The sequence below is a fragment of the Phalacrocorax aristotelis genome, chromosome 12 (genome assembly GCF_949628215.1).
Source record: "Phalacrocorax aristotelis chromosome 12, bGulAri2.1, whole genome shotgun sequence".
Taxonomy (NCBI): Eukaryota; Metazoa; Chordata; class Aves; order Suliformes; family Phalacrocoracidae; genus Phalacrocorax; species Phalacrocorax aristotelis.
The window spans coordinates 6,080,237-6,107,462 of NC_134287.1; the positions used below are offsets into that span (position 1 = coordinate 6,080,237).

General features: G+C 39.1%; 1 protein-coding gene across 1 annotated transcript in view; it reads left to right on the forward strand.

Annotated features, from left to right (window-relative positions):
• Nucleotides 1–9,910: 9,910 nt before the first annotated feature.
• DNTT (DNA nucleotidylexotransferase) overlaps nt 9,911–27,226 on the forward strand; it is a 95,744-nt gene continuing 78,428 nt past the window's right edge. The window contains exons 1-3 of the mRNA XM_075108053.1: nt 9,911–10,254; nt 13,419–13,593; nt 19,885–20,010. Of these exons, the coding sequence (XP_074964154.1) occupies nt 10,052–10,254; nt 13,419–13,593; nt 19,885–20,010 (504 nt within the window). The 5' untranslated portion in view covers nt 9,911–10,051. The remainder of the gene's footprint in view (nt 10,255–13,418; nt 13,594–19,884; nt 20,011–27,226) is intronic.

Sequence of the window (27,226 nt, forward strand, 5' to 3'; positions counted from 1 at the left end):
TGTGCACCCCTCCAGGGAAAGCTGTGTGCTCAGTTACCTCTCTGAAATTACCTCTGTACACCAGTGTATGCAGCATGGGGAACGAACAGGAGGAACAAGAGATCTGTGTGTGGTCACAGGGCCATGATCTGATTGCAGTTACAGAGACATGGTGGGATAGCTCATGTGGCTGGAATGCTGTCATGGATGGCTACATACTTCTTAGGAAAGATGGGCTAGCAAGGCCAGGTGGGGGAGTTGCTCTTTATGTGAGGGAGTAACTGGAATGTATCGCGCCCTGCCTAGGGGTGGAGGAAGAACAAGTGGGTTCTTATTCTGGGTAAAAATCAAGGGGCAGGCAAATATGTGTGACAGTTGTAGGCATTTGCTACAGGCTACCTGATCAGGAAGAGGAAGTCAATGAAGCCTTCTACAGACAGCTGGAAGTAACCTCACAGTCGCAGGCTCTGGTTCTCATGGGGGGCTTCAACAACCCTGATATTTGCTGGAAAAGCAACATGGCAAGGTGCATGCAATCCATGCGGTTCCTGCAGAGCACTGAGGATAACTTTTTGACAGAGGTGGTGGAGGAGCCAACAGGCAAGGTGTGCTGCTGGACCTTATACTAATAAACAAAGAAGGTTTGGTTGAGGATGTGAGGGCTGGGGGTAGCCCTGGCTGCAGTGACCATGAGATGGTGGAGTTCAGGATCCTGCATGGTAGAAGCAGGGCAACAAGTAGGATTACAGCCCTGGACTTCAGAAGAGCTAACTTTGGCCTCCTCAAAGACCTGCATGGAGGAATCAAATGGGTTAAGGCTCTTGAAGGTAGGGGGGTCTAAGAGAGTTGGTTAATATTCAAGTACCACTTCCTCCAAGGTCAAGATTGATGCATTCTTGTGAGGAAGAAGTCAAGCAAAGGATACAAAAGGCCCATGTGGATGAGAAAAGAGCTTCTAGAAAAACATACATGGAAGAAGGAGGTTTGTGGTATGTGGAAAAAAGGACTGGCCACTTGGGAAGAATATAGGAACGTTGTCAGGTTATGCAGAGATGCAATGAGGAAGGCCAAGGTCCACTTGGAACTAAATCTGGCAAGGTATGTTAAGGATAACAAGGAGGGCTTCTTCAAATACCTCAGTAGTAAAAGAAAGACTGGGGATACAGTGGGCCCACTGCTGCTGAGGTGGATGCCCTGGTGATGCAGGATGCAGAGGAGGCAGAGTTACTGAATTCCTTCTGTGCTTTGGTCTTTACTGCTAAGGCTGGCCCTCAGGCATCTCAGCCCCCAGAGGTGAGAGAGAAAATCTGGAGAAAGGAAGATTTGCCCTTGGTTGAGGAAGGTTGGGTTAGAGATCACTTAGGCAAACTGGATCCTCACAAATCCATGGTCCCCAATGGGATGCACCCACAAGTGTTGGTAAGCCACTCTCCATCATCTTTGAGAGGTCATGAAGGACAGGAGAGATGCCCAAGGACTAGAGGATAGCAATGTCTCTCCAGTCTTCGAAAAGGGTGAGAAGGAAAGGTGATAGAACAGTTCATTCTGGAGATCATCTCCAAGAATGTAGAGGAAAAAAACGTTATCAGAAGTAGCCAACATGGATTCACCAAGGGGAGATCATGCTTGACCAAACTGATAGTCTTCTATGATGGAATGAATGGCTGGGTAGGTGAAGGGAGAGCAGTAGATGTTGTTTACCTCGACTTCAGCAAGGCTTTTGACAATGTCTCCCATGATATCCTCATAGGTAAGCTTTGGAAGTGTGGTTTAGATGTGTGGACAATGAGGTGGATTAAGAACTGGCTGAATGATGGAGCTCAGAGGGTCATGATCAATGGGGCAGAGTCTGGTTGGAGGCCTGTGACTAGTGGTGTTCCCCAGGGGTCTGTGCTGGGTCCAGTCCTGTTTAACATATTCATCAATGACCTGGATGATGGGACAGAGTGTAACCTCAGCAAGTTCGCTGATGACACCAAGCTGGGAGGAGTGGCTGATACGCCAGCAGGCTGTGCTGCCATCCAGCGAGAGCTGGTCAGGCTGGAGGGCTGGGCCCAGGGGAACCCAATGAAATTCAACAAGAGCAAGTGCAAGGTCCTGCCCCTGGGGAGGAACAACCCCAGGCACCGGTACAGGTTAGGGGCTGAAGTACTGGAAAGTGTCTCTATTGAGAAGGACCTGGGAGTGCTGGTGGATAGCAAGCTGACTCAGTGATGTGCCCTTGTGGCCAAGAAGGCCAATGGTATCCTGGGGTGCATTGTAAGGAGTGTGGCCAGCAGGTTGAGAGAGGTTATCCTCCCCCTCTACTTTGCTCTAGTGAGGCCACATTTGGAGTGCTGTGTCCAGTTTTGGGCTCCCCAGTTCAAGAAAGACAGGTAATTACTAGAGAGACACCAGCAGAGAGCTACCAAGATGATCAGGGGGCTGGAGCATCTCCCTTATGAGGAAAGGCTGAGAGACTTGGGTTTGTTCAGCCTGGAGAAGAGAAGACTGAGGAGGGATTTCATCAATACCTATAAATATCTAAAGGGTGGGTGTCAGGACGATGGGACTAGGCTCTTTTCAGTGGTGCCCAATGACAGGCCAAGGGACAACGGGCACAAGTTGGAACACAGGAAGTTCCAGCTCAATATGAGAAAAAACTTGTTCCCTGCGTGGGTGCCAGAGCAGGGGCACAGGCTGCCCAGGGAGGCTGTGGGGTCCCTTCCCTGGAGATATTCACACCCCACCTGGACGCGGTCCTGTGCCCCCTGCTGTAGGGGTACCTGCTCAAGCAGGGGGTTGGATGAGATGATCTCCAGAGGTCCCTGCCAACCCCTACTATTCTGTGACAGGAAGTTATTCAGTACAGTGTGGTCTTCTGATTTGTCACAGAACTATTGAATTACCAGCTCCATTTATAGTTCTGTGATAGTACCTTCAGTCTGACTTTTCCTGTAGCAGAAAATAAGCTTTCATTTCTTAAAACTGAATCCTCTCTACAACAAAAAACACAGGCAAGAGGAGTAAAGCTCATAATGCAAGTACTGAAATTAGAAGGAATTATACTGTCTCTTTGAATAGTATAAAAATGTGTCAAAAACTTGTGATAGAATTTCCTAATAAACAGGTGTGCATCATAAAATAATGGCATGAGATTTACATCTGTGATTTAAGGAATCAGAAAGATGGCTCTAAAAACTATAATCTCAAAAATATCTAGGAATAGTGTGATTTTCTTATAAAGATCGACCAACATGTGTTCACAGCTAAGTAAGACTGCAGTGCTCCAATGGAACAGGGCTTGCCGGGGCTGTTGCAACTTTGAATTGACTTAGAAATATTGAACTTTCTGCAAGATGAAACAAGGGAGCAAATTCTGAGATAGCCTGGAAAAGGAATTGCCAGTGGCTTTGAGAAGTAAATTTTCATGCAGTTGAAAAAAACTAGCTTTCATTGTAGTGAAAGGTGGAGGCAGCACATGCACACGGCAAAATAAAAAAATGTTTAAGTATTGATACTTTAGGCATCTGCCAAATTATAGGTGAAGTCAGTAAGAAGTGGAAAGAATGCTTTTGTGGAAACTGTGTCAAGAATGGCTTTGGATTAAAAAAATCCAGCTGGATAAAAGCAAACTCTTTCCTGCTATGAATTAATCACCCAGCTAGGTTACTTCTGCTGTAATTAGTTCTGCATTAGTGGAACTCAGAATCTCAATAAATCAGAGAGGTGCAAATTCTGCCCTATTCGACTCTGCTTTCTGGCTTCCTTCAGCTCAGATTTCTAGAATGCAAAAAGGCATCTAATTGATTTTTTTTTTTCCCCTTCACCTGCAAAATTCAAAACATGTCACTCGGATGAACATCTGTTTTGTTTTCTTTCTGGAGATAATGCAAAGATATACTACCTGAAAGGAGGTTGTAGTGAGGAGGGTGTTGGTCTCTTCTCCCAGGTCACTAGTGATAGAACGAGAGGAAACGGCCTCAAGCTGCATCAGGGGAGGGTTAGATTGGATATTAGGAAAAATTTCTTTACTGAAAGAGTGGTCGGGCACTGGAACAGGCTGCCCAGAGAGGTGGGGGAGTCACCATCCCTGGAGGTATTTAAAAGACATGTAGACGTGGCACTTCAGGGCATGGTTTAGGAGACATGGTAGTGTGGGTTTGATGGCTGGACTTGATGATCCTAGAGGCCTTTTCCAACCTTAATTATTCTATGATTCTATGTGTGTAATCCTCATCAGCAATTCTTTCAGATTCTCTGTCTTTTTTTTTTCCACAGTTTATTTCGACAGAGTGTGCAGAAGGCTCCGTCAGGACTTGCTGTACTGTTAGCCATTGCTTGTTGCTTTTGCTCAATAGCCAGAAAGTGAGATAAACTTTCTTATCTTGCTGTGATTCACACAAATTTTTGAGAGGACAAGGGGACATACCACATAATATTATTCATAAGTTTTTCTTCCCTCTGCAACAATATTACCTATGGTACTTACTCTTATTTACTCCTCTGGTCTGATTATCTCCTCAGCTTGATGCTGTGGGAACTGCAAGCCAAAGATTTCCTGTACTACTGAAAATTGAGTGTACAGTTCAAAGCTTTATGTGAAACATGACAATAGCCTTTTCCCATTATTCATTATTTTGGCTTAAGTATATGTATCTTTATTAAATGCATGACGCTTTACTATCTGTAAGTGTAGAAGGCATAAATCTCACACATACTGCTGTTTGTATATTCTGTAAAGAGGTCTAGAATTGCATTTGCAGTGTTACTGCAAGATGCATCAATTCTACCATCTAGTAACTATCGTAACAACTAATTAAAAGATACAGTCAGTTTAGCACTTATATTAGCAGTGTCCTACCAGAGCAGTGGGGGAGGAAATAAGGATTCTTTATGAGAGAATGAAGCTGGCAGGATAGGAATTTCTGTATAGCAATGTGTTCATTTCTATTACCTTTTTATATAAGACGTTTCTGAAATGTCCACAGAAACGTTATTCGGTAATTGCTGAGAGAAATAATCTTTTCAGCTGCCTAAATATAGGCCAGGCATCACCATTTATGTAGCTCCTCATCTCTGAAAGGTTGTTTGGTATTTGTTAATTAATGGAAATGTCCTTAATACTGGCAGTGAGATGAGTGAGAGAGTCTAAATAAATGGTACTCAATATCCAGAGACCTTTACCTTTGTGAACTGTGTTCAGAAGAGATGCATAACTGTCAAAGGATTTCCTGACCATATATATTGATGGGATTATGCAGAAATGTCTCTGCTTGTTGCTGAGAGGTTCACAAGGCTCTCATGAGACTACAGTATAAAGAAAACCATTGATGCACCATCACAAAAAAATCAAAGAGTAGTCCAATAACAATCACAACAAGCAGCAGCTATCATTAGCAGAGTAACCAAAGAGAACAATTGTAAGCCTTGTTGCTGAACAGAGATACTGAAGGAAAACTGAAAATAATAGTTTCCAGGGAATATAGGCATATTGATGTGGGTAGGAAGTAGCTCCTGCCAGGATTTGTCATGAATTACTTTTCCCCATGCTATAAGGGGAACCCCATTGGTCTATTTTATTATTCATCACTGTGATACTGCTCTTCCCTAGTTTCCTCAGAAAGGGCTTAGAAGAACAAACCCTTTCTATAATAGCCACGTATACAATCCATTAAAGAAACTGTCAGCTCTTGGTAGGATTTCTACATGGGCAGCTTTTGAGAGATGTTGTTAAATACATTCTTCTTATTCAGCTTTTCATCTCCAATTTGGGAAAAAATATAATAATCAGCTATTCTGACCACATACATTAGAAATGTACATCTGATGACAGCAATTACAAGATTTTGTGTCCTCTCTAAGCCTATTTTATCTTACATGCCAAATACCATAATACGGCCCAGTAAGCCCATTCAAAGCACACTACTAATTCATCAGTTTTTCAAAATTCTTGGTCATCTGGGTATTTGATGGAGTTTATCACCTTTGATGTGAATAACTTAAGCACGTATACTTCAAAGTTCCTCCCTGAAAATGTTCTAGTAGTTCAAAGAATATAAACACCAAAGGGGTTGAGGCAGAATTGATTTTTAAATGTATCTGAGCATTTCAAGAATACGCGTTTCAACATTTCCTTATCTTTAATAATAGTACATTTATTAAAAACACTGGAATCAAATGTAACAGCATGACGTTCTGTTTCTTTATTTTGTAGGCTAGCCAGACTGGTTACCATGCATATTAGTATAGGGGAAAAAAAGTAGGGACTAGAGAAATAGATTAACTTATGTTCAAACAAGGTTTGCTGGTACAGGTAGCAGTGTCCAGGAATTCCAGGTACTAACCCCTTTTGTACAATGAATTGTAAGATATTTTTAAGCTTGTTGATTACCTACTAAACAATAATGAAAACTTCCCACATAATGTTGAATTAAGGACAGAAACTGGAGGCCTTCATGAGTCTATGTAGCTCCCTGGGGACAAGTGAAGCAGAAGATAGAGGTAAAACAAATAAATAAAAATATGAAAGCAAAGCCTGTACTTGTTTGCAGGAGATAACATTTCACAAAAAGAGTTCTTAAATATTTTATATTTTGGTATATGTACATCTTTCAAGTTTGTGCGTTGGCTAAGTGTAAGAGGTACAAACATAGAAAAGTTCTAGGTAATAACAATTTAAAAATATAGTTGGATTCCACAAAATTTGTACTAAAACCAGGAAAAACACCTGGCATATTATTTTTAGGCATTGAGAGATCAGTAGAACAGGTATCAACAGCAAAGGGAATACTTAACAGCCAGGAAGGTCAGAATTTAAACAAAAGCAAAGTCACGGCAATATCTGGACAAAAACAAATATCAGAAGGATTTTAAAATTTCAGTTAAATCATTCTTTGGAAAATGCTGAATTACCAGAGACTCCAACATGAAAAAGCTAAGAGAAATTCATCCTCATGAAACAATACTTCGTGAAATGCTGTTAAGCCTATGTGAAATAAAAAAAAAAGGTATCCAAACAATCAGGTCTCTGATTTTTATTGACGGTGCTTGAGAGATGCTTTCTCGGAAGGTTAGCATACTGCAGTTGTGTATTAAAAGCACCTTTTACCACTCTTCACGGGAAAGCTACATAAAGTGGGCAAGTAACATTTTATAAAATATTTACAATGCAGTTCATATGAAAGCAGGGCACTAAAAGGCTATCTGACAGTAATCAAGAAGGTGCAGTGAAAGCATGTGTGAATACTGAAATTCAGAGGAGATGAACTGTGCTTTCCAGAAATCGCATGTTCCTGCACTTTTCCTCCTGAGGAAGCCCCTATGAAGCCGGGTCAGTACTCTGGGCTTCAGACTGACGTCTGTACTAGACGCTGCTCGAGGACTGCTTGGGATGCTGCTGTTGGCACAGACATCACAAGTGATTAAAGTCGTCTACTTAAATGCCCATCAACCTTTGTGTGTATCTCGTTCCTAATCCATGCCTTTGATAGTGCACAACGCTGATCCACAGCAGGAACACCAGAACATGGAAATTTGTTCTAGATTTGCCTCCAGGGATGTGAACTACTCTGAACTTCAGGAGTTCGGATGGAAATAGATGGTTATAGATAGAAAAATTTATGCAAGTTTTTGTGGTTTTAGGTCAGTAATCTTATGTGGTGGAGAATAAGATGTTATATGTGGTGTCATGACTCAGATAACAGGATACTTTTCCTTTGTCATAAATAGAAGACATGTTTTTTCTCTGCTGTATTTGCTCTCTCCCTAATGCATATTCTACTTTCTCTGTTACTGTCAAAAATATTATAATGTAATGCTGTAGGAGAGTAGGTTATTAGCTCGTCTGGGATATGGAAATCCTGTTAATTTTGGAAGGTATGTTTAATAAAATTGCATCATTGGCAGAGACTTTTTAATGGTATTATACTGTGTTTATTAGACAGAGAAAATCTCTTTGCATTAGGTTCAAAGCCTGAAATTGATTTCCAGAGGAGCTGGGTGCCTTGGTTGCTTAGATATTTTGAAAATCCCACTAGGCCTCTGTTTGCAGGTTTTTGGCACCTAAATACCTTAGAAAAATCTGGCTCAAGAGTTATTACAGTAATATGAAGGAATAATAACTTATGTTTTTCATGCCAGAAGGATTTTACTGGCACTGAGCATCTTGATGTTACACTGGGGGAAATTATATTTACATGTTTGAGAGCACTGAATTAATTATAACATAAAATAAGACTTTGTTTAACATATGTAAAGAATCTGTTCTCAAATACATTATTCCTCGTAGGGCTTGAGATAAAGTAAAGCATTTTACCAAGCCTAGGAAGGCTGCAAACAGGCAGATGGCCAGTGTTCAATGGTTGATTAGTAGTCTGGAAAACAGACATGGAGCAACCAAAACAGATTGCTCAGCCTTAATGCCAGACCCTTTGCTATTAATTCTTTTTCTTCCTTCCTGCTATTCTTTCACTTAAGCCTCTTAAAGTCTGCTTGTCCATTTTGCAGATCCTATGAAAATATCTAATATAATTTCAAAATAACCTTGAAATGATTTATTTTGACAATTTTAACGTTAAGAATCAGAAAGAGGAATAGATTTTTTGGCTTCTGGGTTATCCTTAGGCAAGGGAAGGAATGAATGGAGTCTAGTCTATATACTGAACTATGTATATATTTTCTTCACGGCCTCAGGAAGACCCCAGAGCTGAAAGCTCTATATTAATTTTTGATGGTTATTTTCTATTCTGATGAAAACTGTTTCTTTACATCTGTGATGATACAGTTGAAGCAGCAAGAGCTATAGGGCTGGGAAAATGTCAGTAATACTTTTATAATTTAATTTTAAACTCATGGCCATAATTGCAGGAAACAGGTTTTGACTCATTTTTCTGTAACTCAGGTTGTATATCCATCCATGATAAAATGACTGAAATAAAACTGATAGATTTGACTTAGGCAGGATTTTTCCACCTTGCTTTCTCTCCTGAACATGAGCAATGAGAATTGCAAGATGTAACATTTCTGACACATTCTGAAGGACTGGTAAAATCCAAATTCTTCACTACACTAAAAATAAAAATCCAGCTTGACGTGGAAACGGGGATATGTACCACTAAAGCAGATTTATGCTGAAACAGATGCGTATGCGGTAAGCCTGGTTGTTTGCACTCACTTTGGTGTGATGGAAATTCAGGGTGATACCTAACTGGATCCAACACAATGTCTGCGAGAGATTGTAGTGCAGTTCTCTGATGACCAATACCCCATCCGCTAGGAGAGGACGGTACCTAGCCTCCATAGTCTTCTCTGCACCTGTTTGGAGGTCACTGGGCGCTTAAAAGTGGGAAGGTAGTTCCCATTTCCTTACTGTACATGCCACAGGCAGCAGTACATTCCAGGGCAAATAGTAGAAAGCAATGTTGACAATGCACACCAAAGGTATATTTAAACACAGGTCTAATGCTTTGTCTTTCATTGCATTAGTATCAAAACAGCAAAGGATTTCTTTTATTGTAAATTTAATTTCAAATGCTTATTTTTTGTTTGCTCTCTCAAAAAAAGTATCCCTTTTTAATCAAATTAATTACACAGAAGTAGCGGGTGTACAAGCTATTCTACAGCATATTTGTGTAGTGTTATGCATATTTGTGTAGTGTTATTTAGTTGTCTATTAAGACATAGTTCCTGGCTAACAATAGGAAGATTTTTTTTTTAATAAATTGAAAATTAATGTGCCCTGTGATTTGGAAAAGATTTGAAAGCAGAAGTGGGCCATTAAACCACCTGAAGACCTGGTTGATATTTTGAGATAATTTGGCTATGATCAATATTATTTGGATAAAGTCTTTACAGGTAATGGCTGTCTTAAGGAATGAAAGCATATTTGCACCTGTCTGGAGTAGTTCTTTGCAAGAAGTCCCAGCTGGTAGAAAGCAAGTGATGTTTCTGTTTGTGTAGCACCTGTTTTTGATTTCAGAGGGGAAACAGAAGAAAATTACTTCAATGGGTAGTGACATTAAATACAGCTGCTGCCTGGCAGAAAGCACGTTATCTGCCTTTTACCCAAGTGAAAACACTTCTACCTTGCATCATGGATAGGATCAGAGCTCCAGCTGTATTCTCCCAGAGGAAAAGACAGAAAGGGATGCATTCCTCAACCCTTTCCTGCAGTTATGAAATAAAGTTCAATAAGTTTGTAATTTTTATTATGCAGAGGAAGATGGGAGTGACCAGAAGGACGTTTTTGATGGAGCTGGCAAGAAGAAAAGGTTTCAGAGTAGAAAGTGAGCTAAGGTAGGAAAATGTTTATATGTGTAGAAATAACTAGTAATACTAATGTAGTAATGCTGCTTGAAGCGTTCTGATTTAATAAATGCAGTCGTACAAGTGACTGTGGTTTGCCAATGTATTTGGTGGATGTACTTTGCTCTTCCCACTGTCAAGATGCCTTAGGAATTGAGTGGGTGTTCCTAAAGCATGGTTCATTTCTGTTGTCTTCTGTGAAGAGAGCAGGCAGAACATGAACAAAATTTCTAATTCTTTAATCTCCAAAATCTGTGGTTAAGGTTAATCTAAACTTAATGGCCAATTCATGAAATGAAGAACAAGTTAAATATACAGGAATGGAAAATGTGATGGGTTGAGGGCAGCATTTCTCTAAAGCATCTCTGGTATTCTAATACTTAACCTTCCTGTGAGTAATACGCTGATGTGAGTCTCAAAGTTACTGGCTTACACTTTGGTACAATCTGGAAGAGCACCGGAGAAAAAAAAGACTAGGAATAAAATACCACAGATGTGGCATTTCAGGGTGAAAAAATACCCCAGCTGCAGATTTGTCTGGTGGTGTTTCAATAAGCTAACTCATTTTGAAGGCAGCCTTCCTCCAAATAGTGCCTTTCATGAGTGCTAGTTACATCATTATGCAGTTTTCCGAAAGCTACATTATTATGTAGGTTCTCTGAAAAACTGGAAGAAAAACAAGTATTGATCATTTCTCTGTATCTGTATGCAGATAGTATACAACTGGGTCCTCCCTATAAAAGCTCATTTCCACAGATTTTTCAATCCCATCAACTCTGAAAGCCTGAGGAAGAAGGGAGGATGGAATAATTTGTAAAGCAAGATTCAAGCAGGTATTGAACAGAAGTAGGCTATTAGCGTCTGATACAAAATTAATTGAATTCTCAGGGAAAAAACATGAACTGGGCTGTTCTGAATCCTACATTAAAGCCTCTACCCAGTCCTCAATGGATTGTTATCTGGGCTGCTTTGGCACGCAGGTATTTATTGCCAATACGTCAGACTTTCTGTAAGTTGTTTGCAATGCAGGTGTTATATTTAATTTCAGCTTAGCTGCTACTGGATAAAGCAGAACTATTTAGCTGATGATTTTTGTTTTTTGGAAATGCTAAGTTTGTTATGTTCTTTGCCAAGAAAAAAGCACAGCTGTACAGGTACCAGAGGAAGCTGGTGCACAGCAGCTAAACTGCTGCTGTGAGCATAGTGATGGCAAAGTTCCCAGATTTGCAGCTTGGTACAAATACATTACATATGAATATTTTATATAAAGTGGAATAAACCACAGGAAGCAGAAGTTCTATGTCTCTAACTGATTTTTTTTTTTTTTACTCAAGTAAAGATGTGACAGTTTAATTAAAGTAGAAGAACCTAGCAGGGTTAAAGAATAATGAAACTAATAGTATTTCATGGAGATTTACCTCACCTAGATTTGTAATCTTTTAGATTAAAATAAATTGGGATTATTTTTTTTCCCCAGTGGACTCTGCTCTAAAAGTTGCACAACATGGAGAGAGAAAAAAAATGTGCTATACCATGACAGTTCTCATATTTCTGAAGTATAGTGCGTTCAAAACATTTCTTATGTTTCCAAAATATAGTACATTTAATGCATTGGAGTGTTATGTGATAACAGTTTTCTATGGGGTGACTCCAGTATTTGTCATTGCTATTTGGCAATTTGATGAAATCAGTGATTATTGGGATGAATCAGGGTCACAGGGATGGGCCAAGGCGTTTTGTTGGTCTCCTAGAGAGTGGTTTGCTTTGAAATGTTGTGCAGTCTGCCTTCAACAGTCAGCAGACAACATTTTTGAAGTCCATACTAACCAGCTATCTCTACCCGTGGTGTCCTGCCTGCTTGGACAGGTTGACGGCTTAACTTCTCCGGGTGTTACAGAAGGACTGCAAAGCAACCTGTCAGGTCCATTTGAAATTTGCTGTATATGCACAAGGCTGTCACCAGCATGGGCTAGCAGGAGGTTACGGTGCCTTGCAAGTGGAGGTGGCTGCCATCAGGACAATTTGTGTTCAGGTTCTAGCCTTATTCCTATAAAAACTAAGTCAAATAACGACTTTGTCTGTGCCTTCCTCCCAAGAAGTTTAGGAATTTGGTGACTGATATCAGTTCATTTTGGCATATATATTCCAGAGATACTGAGGTCCTACAAGTTTCATGAAAATGAAGTTTCTTCCTTTATCTGCTGTTGTCTTTGTGGGTGACAGCACCCTCCCGGGGTGTGCGTGGAGAGGCAACACTAGGAATCAAAATTTTTTACCAAGTTAGTAGTTTTCTAAACTTGCTGAGGAACATCAGCAGGCCAGGTAGAAATTTACAGATCATCCTAAGTATGTATGTAATTTTTTCTTGAAATATAACTTTGTCCCTGCCCATTATTTTCCTGGGGAAGGTGCAGAACCATGTCTTTTTTTATCATGGGATTCTTTCCAATGTTATTTTAGTACATTAATCCAAATTTAGTGTAATGACCTTTGTGTTACTGTATTTTTAAGCAATGTATGCCATATAATCTATTGAACAGTAACTCAATCTGTAAATTTTGTATTCACTAAACTAAGATATCAGTTTTGTCAGACTGGCCTCAGTAGCAAGGAAGTGGTCTTTAGGTAGAGTGCATAATTCATAAGATTTAAGTCATGAACATTTGACAATGCCATATGTAAAGGGCTTAATGTAAGTTAAATTTACAAAATGATATTACTAGCTGTAAAGCTTTAAAGAATTATTGTTAACAGACTTTTTGATACTGTGAAGTTTCCAAAATTCCTGATGAATGAATGAGCAGGGGCTGTCGGGTATTTCACTGTGGTATTGCTTGTGCAAGGCAAGTATTTTCAGAGTTGCAAAAAAATGTGTAATAGGATAGTGTCTTACGGAAGGCAAATGATGCTGAAAGAAAGAAAATGCTGCACTTAAAGGACCTGTCAGTCTAAAGTCTTTCCTCAAAGCAGATTCAGTGACTGGAATAGATATATTGTGATACGAAAACGCAACTGCTTCCCACATCCTAACGTTCAATCTATACTTCAGTTTTCAGGAAGTGCATGGTAGGTAAATGTGGAAACGGCAGCTCTGTATCTGTGAACAGTTGGGCTCAGGAAAAAGAGAAAAATTCTTTTTGTGTACTTCTTGACAGTGACTCTGTCACTCATATTGTGGCCGAGAACAACTCTTACCTGGAGGTGCTGGACTGGCTGAGGGGACAGGCTGTGGGCGACACCTCCAGGTTTGAACTACTGGATATCTCCTGGTTCATAGCCTGCATGGAAGCGGGAAGACCAGTTGACTCAGAAATGAAGTATCGTCTCATGGTAAGACAGATCCTTCAGTGCAGATACAGTGACATTCCAAATGAACGACTGTGTGTGGTTATTTTTTTTTCTTTTACCTAAAAACATATATACTTGTGTTGTGATATCATTTTTGAATTTATAAACTTTTTTTCCCCAAAACTTTTTATGAATAATTCACACAGTTTTAGTAGATTAAAAAACCTTCAATATGTTCTATATCAGTGTCTGGTAATGCCAAGTTACTATGCTACCACATGTTACCTGCTGTGTAAACTGGTAATATCCATCATTCCTGTTTTAAAAAAAAAAAAAAAAGAAAGAGGGTGTGGGAGTGTGGTGCTATTAAATGGGGCGTATCCATCAGTGAGGCACTTGCTGCTGTTGTGGTACTTGTGGTATTTCCACAAATACTTCAGTATCATGGTAAATGCCTCTTTAAAACAATAGAAAAATTCTAAAACCTTTGGTGTTGGAAGTGACCAGCTAACCACTGGACCCCTGAAATGAAGGCTGCTGCTTTCTGTGCGCATGCATTTACAAACTTGGCACCATCAAGTAAAACTGCTAAGAAAAAAAGTTTTAGTGTATTGTATTATCTCCCAATGGGACCTGTAAGTTGGAGAATATTGTGAACGGCAGGCCTGATTATTTGGTGAATGGTGTTTGACCTCGAAGCAATGGATAATAGCATATTTCCCTCTGATCTATATCTGACAAAATTATGTTGTAATTTCTCAAACTGGAGTATAGTGTGAAACGGTGATGTTCAGTACTCCCAGTATATGATGCGGGTGTGGTAGGGATGCCCGGGCGTGCTGTGCACAGTGCAACGACAACACGTGCCACTGGGCCATGAAATAGACCCTGCGCTGCGGCAGGATGAAGCTCTTCCCTTGTTCTGCGTGCGCTCGAGCCTCTTGGAGATGGGTTTAATGTGCACTGGTGAAAAAATTAATTCATACTTCAAGAATTACAAGTGTGATCTAAAGCTCTCTGAAGTAAAGTGAGGGATTTCTGTGGGTCTGGGTTAGGCTCTGTGTGAACCATGACCCCACTGCAAAATAACTGGGAAACCCATGAACACTGGAACCACGGCAGGATCTGCAGCGTGTGCCTTCCCGTGAGGCAGAGGATGCCTGAATATTTGACAGCAATATTGCACTGTTTGTTGCTTCTTCATCCTGATGTCTAGATTATGAAGGAAAAACTGTAGCTCCTGATTAATTTTTTCAGTCATCTTTCATTGCCAGAAACTATTTTGCAGGATTTTACATGTACGATTTACTGTTTAATAACACTTCAGGGGGGAGGAGGGAATACACCAGATGGAGCTGTCGCTCTCAGACTCGGCATAATTCTGTGACAGAATATGTGTTTATTTTTGCAGTCCTTCCAATGAAGTATTTTTGCAGTGTATTTATAATATTTTCAGTGAATCTGCTGGAGGGAGAATAGACCAAAGAAATTAATGCAAAACAGAAAAAAACCCAAAACCTTGTAACTGCTGCATTATGTAATCTCACAGGCAGGCAGGTCATTAAAGATATAAATACTGGGAATGCAAAGTTCTCTAAACAAGAAATAAATCCAAAATGTGTGCAAAATCGTGTGAACTTTGCTGAGAAGTTCACATCAGGATTAAAAGCAAACAAAATCATCCTGTATGTAGGTTCTTAATTTCAGCAGTGCGTGAAGACCTATAGATTCAGATCTCCATGAAAAGGTATTTTCTGAGATTTTTTTATCTTTTCAAAGCAAGAAATGCCTTTGTCTTTCTCCAGAATGTCTCCAACGATGCTGAGGGTTTGGTGTTTTTTTTGTTTTAGTTTTTTTTTGGGGGGGGTGTGTGGGTGTGGGTGTGGGTGTGGTTGGTATTTTTTTTTGTTTATCAATGAAAGACTACTGCGCGTTGAACTGCCTTAGTTTTCATTTATATACAAAAGTCCTTTTGGAATACTGCTGGAGCAGAAACTTCTGAAAAAGGTAGCAGCACTGTCAGGAGATCATTATTATACTTTGAGACTGGCTCCACAAGTAAGAGTGTCTGTTTTTATGGAAATGTAGAGATTTAATAATAATAGAGTCCTGTAAGCAAGTGACAGCTGTATCATTAACTTCACAGCTTATAGTTAAGACCAGTCTTAATTATATAGTGGCTCTAAAGTAATAAATGTTTTTGTAAAGCAAACAAGGAAAGAAAAGAAAGAATTCTAGAAGTTCAGCAAATTTAAAAATAGTTTTATTGTTGCATTGTCTCCATGATTATCTATCTTCTGCCTTGAGAAAAGAGGAAGGATTGAAGTAAAGGTTAATTTTTTTTAAGCACTAGACCGAACTCGTACATAATGTAATTTAACTGGAGTTTCACTGAAGACAAATTTGGCCCATTATGTCAGTCTTGTGAAATGAAAGCGAATTAACAAACCTTGAACTCAGACTACATCATGAAGGCTTCGAGGTAAAAGGAATAGATTGCAGTGGGGGAATGTTTTGGGTGAAATCTCATCTACACGTAGGTTAATTGTAAAATAACCATTAATATCAATAACAGTAAGTTTTCATCTCTCAGATCTTACAGTAGCCTATTTGAAAGGTTGTTCTTCATTCAGGACATTTGTTTTAATGCACTCCTAAAAAGAAATGTCCTTCTCCATGCAAAACAAGGGGAATAAAGTCAGAGTAACAGACCATTAGCTAACATATTAATTACAGTTGTCACTAAAGTACATCTTTCTGTGGTTGTGAATGATCTGAGAGATACTCTGATGTTAGTGATTTATAGAGTATAAAAGGCTGGGTGACCAGATCTAAGATGGTCTGAATTCTTATCGATTCATTTGGTAACAGTTGACTTTAATAGCCATCATTTAATTTAATACGCTATGGAACTGTGGTAGCCAAACATCCACTTTAAAGGGAAATAAAAATATTTCTCTGGCAAAGGAATGTCTTTGTCCAGAGACACCTTTCCCACCACAAGCAGACGGGTATTCTGGACAATAGCAGGACACAGACATTAATATGCATGCAAGGGCATCCCCACATGCTAGAAAGTAGTGCTGTTTCCTGGATAATAGAAAAGAAAGAGGCAGAGGGAAAGTTTTCAGAGGGATAAAGGGAAGGAAGAGAACCATAAGTGGGTTGGCATCCTCAGCAGCCTTAGGAACTGTGCTGTGACTACACCTCTTCTGCCTTTTCCTCAGTCAGAACCCAAAAGTTGTTAGTTGGTTGTTTTTTTTTTTAGTAAGGAAGAGAGATTTATTTCCTTGAACAAAGGATTTTCATCCACATTAGGAAAAGTAAGAACCACATCTTTTGATCCCTTGCTGTATCATGTGACAGGCAACTCATATTTAACATTTTCTGGAGTGTCTCACTCTGTTGCCTTGTGAAAGAGAGAGGCTCTAACTAATGGAAGAAATCCTTCATACTGACAGTCCGAGTTTCCCAGAAAATAAAATGAAACTTATACTGGCTGCCTTCTCTTCATAAAAGGCTGGATATCAGCAGAGTTTATTATTTGATCAATGCTGTCTGGACTTTACAAAGCTGCTGGCTGTTGAATAATGTGGCCTGACACAGTCTCTACTCTCTGCGCACCTTATTCACTGCTGCTCCATTTTCTGTCTCTCTTTGTTATTTCCCTATGTCATTATACTTCTTTGTTTGTGCATTAAAAAAAGTAGTTTGACAAAGAGCAAGGTAGCCCCTTACAAGATTAATTCTGCAACTAAGTCTCTTGCTGTACAAACTGATGCTAGTGGCCCAGACCGGTTTTCTTCCTTACGCCATGCGGGAAAATGTCACTGTGAAGGAGTGGCAGTGACATGCACTGTTACTGCGGCCTGGATGTGGGCTGCAAACTCTGGCTCTAGCAATTAAGCAGCCTACTCATTTGGATATTTTACAGTGGTTGCCCCTGTCTAGTTTGCCGTAATTTCCTTTTAATGTAGTGGAGATATCTGCAAAACCGGAATTTTAATGCTTACGTTTTTCTCATTTCGGTAGTTGTTTCTTCCCAGTACTACAGATTATTCTGAGGTAGTGGGAGTTTCCAGGATTGCTTGTTCTACACTGCAGTTGCTACTGGATGAAACTTTAGGTTTGTCCCATAATCTGTACAAATGATTTTATCCCATCTGGTCTTCACACCAAAAAGCAATATCAAATCCTGTTCTTATGTCCTGCTGATGATAGGAGATCATCTCCATAGTTCTCACGCAGCCGTCATAATATTCCCCACAAATCACACTATAGTAATTACTGTCTGCTAGACATTTTTGCTGTTGATTCCTAGCCAAAATTTCTTCTGTTGTTATATATAATCAAGTCCTGTTAACTAAAAGTGTAACTATTGCTGATTAAGAAAAATGCTCCAATATCTTTGCTGATGCAGGGACAGGATGTTTATGTGCCAGTCTATCAGCCTCTTAAACACATAGTTTCTGCATCAGTTTTGCTCTCGTCCACAACGCCAGGTAATGCTACATGTAGGGTTTTGTTCTTTGTGTGTCTATGTCCTAATGAAGATCATAGCTTATTATATATTCTATTCAGTAATGTTCTTTTTCTTCACAGTCTTTTCAGCTGGCACTATCATTTCAAGCAGTGTATTAGCTGTAATCAATCATAGTTATATGATTTAAAATCAATTTTAAAGTATAATTCATGAATGTGTGCGAAAGTGGATGAGTTTTGCTGTTGATCCTGGCTGAAACCCATTTCAGTTATTCCCAAGAGTGGTCTTACACATAAAATAGCTTCCTTCCTTTCAGTGTATACTATGAAAACTGCTATATAATTCACTGCTCCCTCAGCTGTGCAAGCAAATGCCTTTTTTTGTGTGTGCGTGAATACTGTTATTTAACTACTCTGTATCAAAATACAAAGGCAATTTAGCATGAAATTATACGTGGGGGGGGTGTGTGTGAAGGCACATATGCATATTTATAGGTTTGCCTAGCACAGATGCTAGCTTTATGTCTGCATGTCTTTGGATACAGGGGAGAAAGGGCTCATCATTCCATTATTGGGGTGAAAATTTCCTCCATGTATCTTTGTGATATTTTTGTTGTTGTTGAACCATTTCCCTGTGGCTTTTGAACAGTGCAATGCAATAAGTTTTTGACAGATCTGCCAAATGTTTTCAGACAAAATGGCAAAAAATACACAGAAATGCTGAGAACACTTTGGGTGTTTCCAAAGTATTTCAGATTTGGGCACTTTTAATGAAAGCAAAGAATTAAAGGACATATAAAGCAGCAGAAAAACTGGTGCTTTTTCCAGTTCCTCACTGGTCAGAATACTCTCATGTTGAGGTCTCATGCTCGGGACTCTCTTTTGCTGATGGGGACACAACTCTGTATCCTGCCTTTCAGGAGAATTCCCTTCCCATGCTACTGGGGTGGGTTGCCCACAGACGTTTTTGTTGATCTTGGTTGATTTTGCATGGCGCAAAATTAGGTGAAAAGCCAAGAAGCATGTAGGTAGCCTGGTGCTTGGGAAACTCCCATTTAAGATTTGGCACCTAGGCATTTTACTTGCTCAAGTGGACACCTGAAAATGATGTCTGAATTGGATCAGTACTTGTGGAAGGGTCTGAGTGAGAAACGACGTCATAAGGTGAACACAGGCTGTTGGATGACAGGATGGAGAGGACTCTTCTGTGGCTGTTTGTAAATGTTTCATTTGCTTTATAATGAGCCCAAAATAGAACATTTGGCTTAATGAATTAAATCCAAATGAAAAATAGTTTTATTTTCATTTTCCCTGGAGAAGGGGGAAAGGTTTACTGTAAAGTCATAGAAACATTTTTTTCTCCACCACTGAATTTAGCTACAGAGCAAAGAAGTCAGTTATTTGACCATCTTTCCCTGCCTACCCCACTGTTCTCCCTACCCCCCCCCACCCCGCCTTGGTCTAACATCCCATATCTTATATTGAAACACGTAGTGATTTCTGGGAAAAATCTCTGTTCTTTCAAGCTTATCCACTCTTAAAGCTTTGTAGTTTTTCAATCTTACTGCAATAATAAGTAGTAGCAGAGAGACTTTTTTTTTAATGACAGTGCCATTGAAAACTCCCTGCAAGAACCTACTGCAGAAAACGAAAAATCCCAATAATCAGCAGATAAACTGGTATTGGCAGTGCAGCAATGTGAAATTAAACGTTCTTCCTAGGAAGATGGTGGGAGCACTATTATTGTCTTACCTTCTGTTTAAAGGTACATATTTTGGGCTCATGACATGTATCTTTAGCTATTCGACAGACGTGTCATCAACCCTTCTCCTGCTTTTTCTTTCTTGTTAGGAAGAAGATCAGTCACCTCCTTTGAATGCATCTGAATCAGAAGTGCCATCATTTATTGCAAGCAAAGTATCTCAGTATTCCTGTCAAAGGAAGACAACTTTAAATAACTACAATGAGAAATTCACGGTAATACTTATCCTATCCATGAAATAAAAACTAGCATAAGTAAAATAATTAATACAGTACTTGCATCAATATTTTCTACAGCACCCTCAGCAAATTCATGAGTTAAACAGGCAGCACAATGATAACAATTTTTAAAAGTTATAAATCTGCCATACTTAAATTAAAATTGAGTGCAAGCTTAATTGTATCCTTTAAGTATTGCTGAAAGCTTAACACAGTGGATCTTTAAATGCACTAATAGCTTGTAAACACATGAATTTTTAAAACAAATGGTAGAATAACATTATGAAAATGTCCTTTAGCCTTTCATCACCATCTTACTTGACAAGTTGGAAGTAATGATAAGCAAAAGTTTGGTTTAGGTCAGTCCAAGATACAAGATACCTCACCATTGCTGTGCTGCCTTCTCTTTTGCCTGGGTGTTTGGGTCTTCAAAGTGTGGTTGTAAGCTTCAGATTTTCACAATTGCTTAGTTATGAAAACAGATTGCATGATCAGTGTAATTACTTTAACATGACAAAACAAACACCAAAACCAAAAAACAAACCAACCAACCCCTTAAATTGTCTAGTTAAACAGAAATGTTGGAGACCGTCATATGTCCTAGTTAATGCTCATAACATTACACAGTTCAGTGGATATGAAGAGCCTGAATCACCTGGTCTAAATTCCTCTTAAGTAATTGTGCCTCTTGACTGGCTCTAGATATTCAGTGGCAACTATTCAATAAGAAACATTTGACACAGAGACTCTAGTGTAGTATAGTCTGAATAAATCTGGCATAGTTGCATTTGTATGTTTCAACTATAACATGAAACACCTCCATTATTTTATTATTTATATTCTTTATCCTTTTACTTTGTGGGTGTGTCTATAAATACACACAAGTCTTTCAAGTAAATATTATTTGTAAGATCCGTATAAAAAAAATAACAACAGATATCAGTAATCTGAGAATAAAAAACATTTACATGGTAAACACTAAAACCTCTGGGAATTCAGAGCTAAAGATAAACCTAAAAACAACTCCAGAATGACTTGATCTGGGAATGAACGGTTAAAAATTAAACAACCTAAATTTTGCCTTGTAGCAATGCTTTGAAATAATAATCAATTATACTAATTATATAATAGTGTTTATGTTACTCAAGTAGGTTAAACAGTTTGCTTATTTAAAAAAATTTCTCTTTTTGAGCAACCTGATGGGAATTGAGTTTTGACCCTGCTGAGCCTGAGGTTCTAGAGACCTCCTGGGGTCTGTTCCAACCCCAATGATTCCAACATTCCCAAACCCACTTCTTTTGAAATTGCTACCATGCCCCATCTCCTGCTAGAAAAACCAAGGCTGTGAATGCTACCATTTAACCTCTTGAAAGCAGTCATTCTTTATCTTTATCTTTACGAATATCAAATACATGCTGCTGTAGAGGAAGATGTCAGACTAAATATAGTATCACCCAAAGATTCTGTAAACTACTGGTCTTCTTGGAGAAATAGGAAGTGAGTGCCTTAGGCCTACGCTTCCTGAAAACAGTGGAATGTAGGCGTCTGGCTCTTTGAATTTTCTGTAGTAGGACACTTTATCGGTCATTCTGAAGGTAAAAAAATTAAGTGATTGTGATGGATAATGGCAAAGTACAATGCTCCTCCTAGAAGGGTTAAAGTTGTTGATTTTTAATTATCATTAACTTTTTGAGCACAAAAAGATCTAGAATAACATAGTTCACTTTTTAATGATACCTTTTAAAATTATTTTTAATATTTGAAACATCTAATGTCTTTATTCGTAAATTCACACAATATTTTTCCATTTTCAAAGACTGAGTACTATAGTGAACTCTCCCGTGAATACATAGTTTGTCTTCTAGCTGTTGAATTCCTGGATTCAGTCCAAGATTCAGTTCAAATGAAAACTATGATAGCAGAAAAATATTAATTGAATGGTTTCTGTTATACCCGTGTTTTACAGAGAGGCAGTCCCTAAATTACTTCCAGGTTTATCATTGAAGCAATCTTAATGTCATACGACAACTTGCGTTCAGCTAAATTCATTTATCAAATACATTAGAAGCAGGGCAGTTTGAAACACTGAGACTCCCTTCCGTTATCCTATATATTGAACATTTGTGAGTCTGGGTAGAAATTAGGTTTTGTAGTGATGAAGGTGGCAGTTTTTCATCCTTGTACTTTGAGAGTAACTCTTCTGAGTTCATGCGGTATTTAAATTATTAAACTATAAAATATTAAATTAATTTAATTTAAAAATTGTGGGTCAAGATAAAGGCCGTTTAATAAAGCAAAAGCAAAGTCTGGGTGTGGAAGCAAAGGAAAACAAAAGGTTTATTCTCTGATTCCCATCAGCAGGAGATGTCCAGCCACTTCCCAGGAAGCAGGGCTTCCGTAGGTGGTAACAGTTGCTCCAGAAGACAAATGTAGTAGTATTGAATGACCCCTCCCAACCCCCACCCCGCCCCACCCCCTCCTTTCTTTTAGCTTTTGTTGCTGAGCAGACGTCATATGGTATGGTGTATCCCTTGGGTCACTTTGGGTCAGCTGTCCTGGTTATGTCCCCTCCCAAGATCTCCCAGCCTACAGGTTAGGGGGAAATGTTGGGGAGACAGCCTTGTTATCACCATGTTTCTTGCTACTGATATGAAGCACAGCACTATGAGGCTGCTGTGGGGAAAACGAACTCCATCTCAGCCAGACCTGATATGTAAAGTAACTTCTTAGGGATGTTGCTCTTCTCTCCCCATGATCAAAGCTTGCAATGACAGCTGAAGGCTTGGGTGTTTATGGACTGCAAGAGCCGGCCCATTCTGTGGAGGCCTGCCAGTTAGTCTGCCTAATGCCACAGTAGCCTGATTTTCAGTTTTGCTGTTGTTTTTTTGGTCTTGTATTAAACCTGTAATTCACGTTCTCAGATAAAAGTGTTCCAACGGATTTTTTTCATTGCGAGCACTTAGGAAACGCGCTGAAGCATTGGTATAATTCACTTGTGCATGCTGTGGGCAGCCAACCATTAAATGACAGATTTTCCCTGGCTCAATGCCATGCATCCTGGGAATTAGGTCCAAACCATCTTGAATTATGTGTCGATGATAGTATTTTGGTATAACAACTTTATTCTGTGAGCCAGGGTTGTTCCTTTTCCTTACAGATTTTCTTTTTCCTTTGGGTAGCTTGAAAATAATGGTTTTTGATCTTGCCTGTAACAAGGACACAAAGCTATTATTTGCCTATGCGTTCTTGGATGAACTCATAGATTCTTCCTTCCACTGGACTTTGCCCTGATTCCCTGTATCAAATTTCTCTTTCAAATGAGTAGTAGTTATGTTTGACATCTTTTAGTCTCTTCAGAAGAGCAGGAAAACAGTCACTAATAGGCAGTGATGTGCGTGCAACAAGGCAAGAGACGCTTCTGGAGACTCAATTTCTGGAGAAATTGGTAATTAGTGATCAGTTTTAATCTTGAGTCCTGTTCTGTATATATTTTATTGTGAAAGACTGTTTATTAAAACTAAATAGCAGAAATATTTGATGAAAGGTCATGAGGACAATGTGGTGGTTTAACACACTAGGTGCAATTTCTGTGTTCAGCTGTCCCATGTTTCCTTTCTATCCTAATAGCCAGAAAATAGCTTAAAGAAAGGTGCAAAAAACCAGTTTTACATCATGGAAGAAACTACAGAAGGGTCGGCAAACACTGTGCAGGTGTGAAGGTTTCATGACTGTGTTCAGTATGGGGCAAATTCTACCCCATATTACTTTTTTATGGGCTGTTGAGCAGTAGCAATGCCTGTTGTGTGAAGACTAGTCTAAGTATGTTAAATTGCATGCCAAGGAGGGGACAGTGGCATTGTGCTGCGGTTCATGGAGGAGGAATGCAACCACTTCGGGCTTGCGGGGCCTCATGCAGTCTTTGGGTCACTGTGCATCCCGTGCTGTGGCCTCATGGTACGTCGGTTGGTAACCACTGCCATGGGCTTTACTGATTTGGACGACTCAGGAATGCACCTGAACACACAGCCCTGACGCCACAGGTGAACTGTAGCTGTTCAGGTGGGTGAAGCTGCAAAACAAAAGGGAAAATTGTTTCACCAGAGGCTGTACCATAGCATGTTTCCTTTATGTTTGTCTTGAACATTAATGCTATGGAATATAATATTACAGTATTGTTCTCTGGCTCTTTTGTAAATAGCTAGCCATCCTCCCCCTCTCCCACTGAAGATATACACTTTGGGGCCGCATTGTGTTTTCATGTGGTAAAATGAATGGAGTCATTCTGCTTTGCCCGAGAGGCATTGTTGGATTTGAATATTAATACTAGACTGCAATAAAATCCAGAAAGACTTTCTTCTGTGAGGAAAGTACAATTTAATTCTTACAGAAGAAACTAATTAAGTCAGAGGCAAATGGTTCTGTGATTCCGAGGCTTATTGCTAACGCTACTGACTGTTACTCCGCTTTGGCTGTTACTCATGGTAATGAGAATGTAGATGTTTAGCAGGGGAAAGATGCCTGGTTTCCTTTCTACTCTGTTAGAAAAAAAATCCCTTTATTTTTCTCTTCTTTTGTACCCACGGAAATATGTATCAGTTATGCCAGTGGCTTGAGCATTTATTATTACTCTATTTTAAAACAGACCTTGGGAGAACCTCAACTTTAATTTTATAATTAATTTGGGAGCTCTATAGGTAGAAAACCACTAACTGAATACATACACTTAATAACACATACTGTCTTACTGATGTAGCTTACTTGAGTAAAAATTCTCCAGACAGCACATCAAACATGCAAATTGTAAATGTGTGTGAAGTGTATACCTATCCAATGTGAACTGGTGGTTTGGTCTGAGCGGGAAATACCTCTTCTCATTTTTAAGGTGAGTGGGAGGCTGCTCCCCAAAATACAGACAGGACATAAATACACTGCACTTTTTGGCAACCCAAATTTGTATCTATACAGCAAGTCTATATTGCTTTCTTTGACCATATTAATAGGTGTAATATACTTTCAAGATTTTATGTTTCTTATTACACCATATGTTTTCTGTCTGCTGTAGGGCAGTGTGATGCGATTGATGCTTTAACTAAGGTTGTGCTCTGTCAGCAAACCTTTTCTCACAATTGTCTTGTTTTCTTTCACATTATGTGGAAAAATACGGAAACTTCTCAAGAGCATCACACTTTTCAGTTGTAAGAAATGAACCTGCTATTATTGGTTAATACGAGGAGCAGCTGGAGCTAACAGATACTTATTTCTAATAACAGTGTGTATAGAAGGACCCTGAGATCAGGCACATTATGCTGTTATTGTTGTTCTCATTCTTTCACCTCCTTTGTTTCTCCAGCTGATGTAAGATGAGGTGAAAAAAAATCTTTGGACCTGGGCAAGTATTGGGCTTTTCAGTGAGATACCAAAAATAAAAGAAAAAATCAGGTTGAACAAAAATGGATCATTTTGTTTATTTGGAAATGACTTTAGTTGACGCTACAGGCTGGCTCAAATTGCTTAATTCTCCTTGGAATAAGCACCTGAAAGTATTTATTTTCTCTCTCTGTCTATGCAAAAGGTATTCACAGGCCTTATGACTCTTCCCATTGACACATGAAAGTAGGTTTTACAGTGGGGAAAGTGAGAAGAAAATTATTTTAATGGATGGTTCGTTCTAAATCTCTTTAAAATCACTTTGGTCAATTTTGAATGGACACCAAACACTGGCAACAGCAATGTGATGAGACCCACCCTTTGAATCTATGACTTAATAAATAAACTTCAAGTAGAAAACAGTGATTGAGAGCAAAAGCAATTTAACTCAAATTGCTGTTCTGAGTATAATAGTCCTTCAGCCAGGTATCGTGTAGGGGTGTTTTTGTTTGTTGTTTTTTGGTTGTTTTGGTGTTGTCTTTTTTTTTGTTCAGCACACTTTGCTATTTAGGTCTTCAGCAGATTAACTTCACCTGTACAATGGTATGTTGTTCGCTTGGTTAGTGGGTTTTCTTTTTTTTTTTTTTTTTAATGTATGCTGCAGTAGCATTTGCAGACTCAAGTAAGATAGAGGCCTTTTTTATAAGAGATGCTGTACAAACCTATTGTAAAAGACAATTCAAGCCCTGGAGAGTTCATAGCCCTAATAGACAACAAAAGAAAGACAGCAAGGGGAAACGCTGGCAAGAAGGTCTGAAGCAGCTTTCCAAGATCACACGGCAGCGGAGCAGTGGGTGTAGGCATGGCAATAAGACAAGTGCCAAGTGCCCTGTCCGTGAAACTGTAATGCTTTCTCTACAAAACAGATGAGATTTAAAATATTTTCTTGACAGTATAATATTGGTGATGTCTGTTCTTACAGAGTCTTAAATTGAGGTTATTAAAGATTATTTTGCAAGTAGCAACGGAACTGCTCTGACAGTCTTGCTGAAGTGAGCATGAGTATGAAGCACAGCATGGGACCATTAGCTGCTTTTGCTTTTCTGAATGTGAGTGGACTCGTGTACTCTGTTCTTGGTGAAAGCTATTGGGTTAGGTGTTCGACAGGCATAAACCAGAAGAGCATTATTAATTTTTTTTTTTTTCCTGAGGATTGTGCTCATATATTAGTTGAGAATCTTGCTCTTTGTGTTGATTTCAGTGCTGTGATTTTTAGTGTTTATAATATTTTAGTGTGCATTTTTACATGTGCCAAGTTGCTTACTGGTAACTTCGCTTTGTTAATGATATTTTATCTTATCAGGTCTTAAATACCAGATATTTAATGAGCTTAAAAGTTTCCACCCTCTTCCTTATTTTTAACATAACTCAACAAGATCTCTGTGTATTTTTGTATCTGACCTGCTGGGATATGGAAGTCCCTTCCATCCCTAGATTTTTCTGTAGCCTAAGTCTCACCAACGTACATCCCACAGTTTCAGACACAGATGGAAAATTTGCAGTATCTGAAGAACTGTAATGTAGCCCAGATATCTTTCACATTGAATTAGAGCAGCCCCAGCAGAATACCCCAGAGATTATGAAAATCTCTAGAAATTTAGTTTCCTGTTAAATTGATACCTTTTAAATGGGCAATCTCAGTATTGATCTGATTGATAAGAAGATGGCGAGGTGATTAGTGTAAGAAATAGGACGATTTGGAATAAATGAGGGGTCAGTAGATTTTGTTTTTTATATCACCGTAAGTAGATTTCACCAGAGATTTAATAGAGTGAAAGCTTTTTCT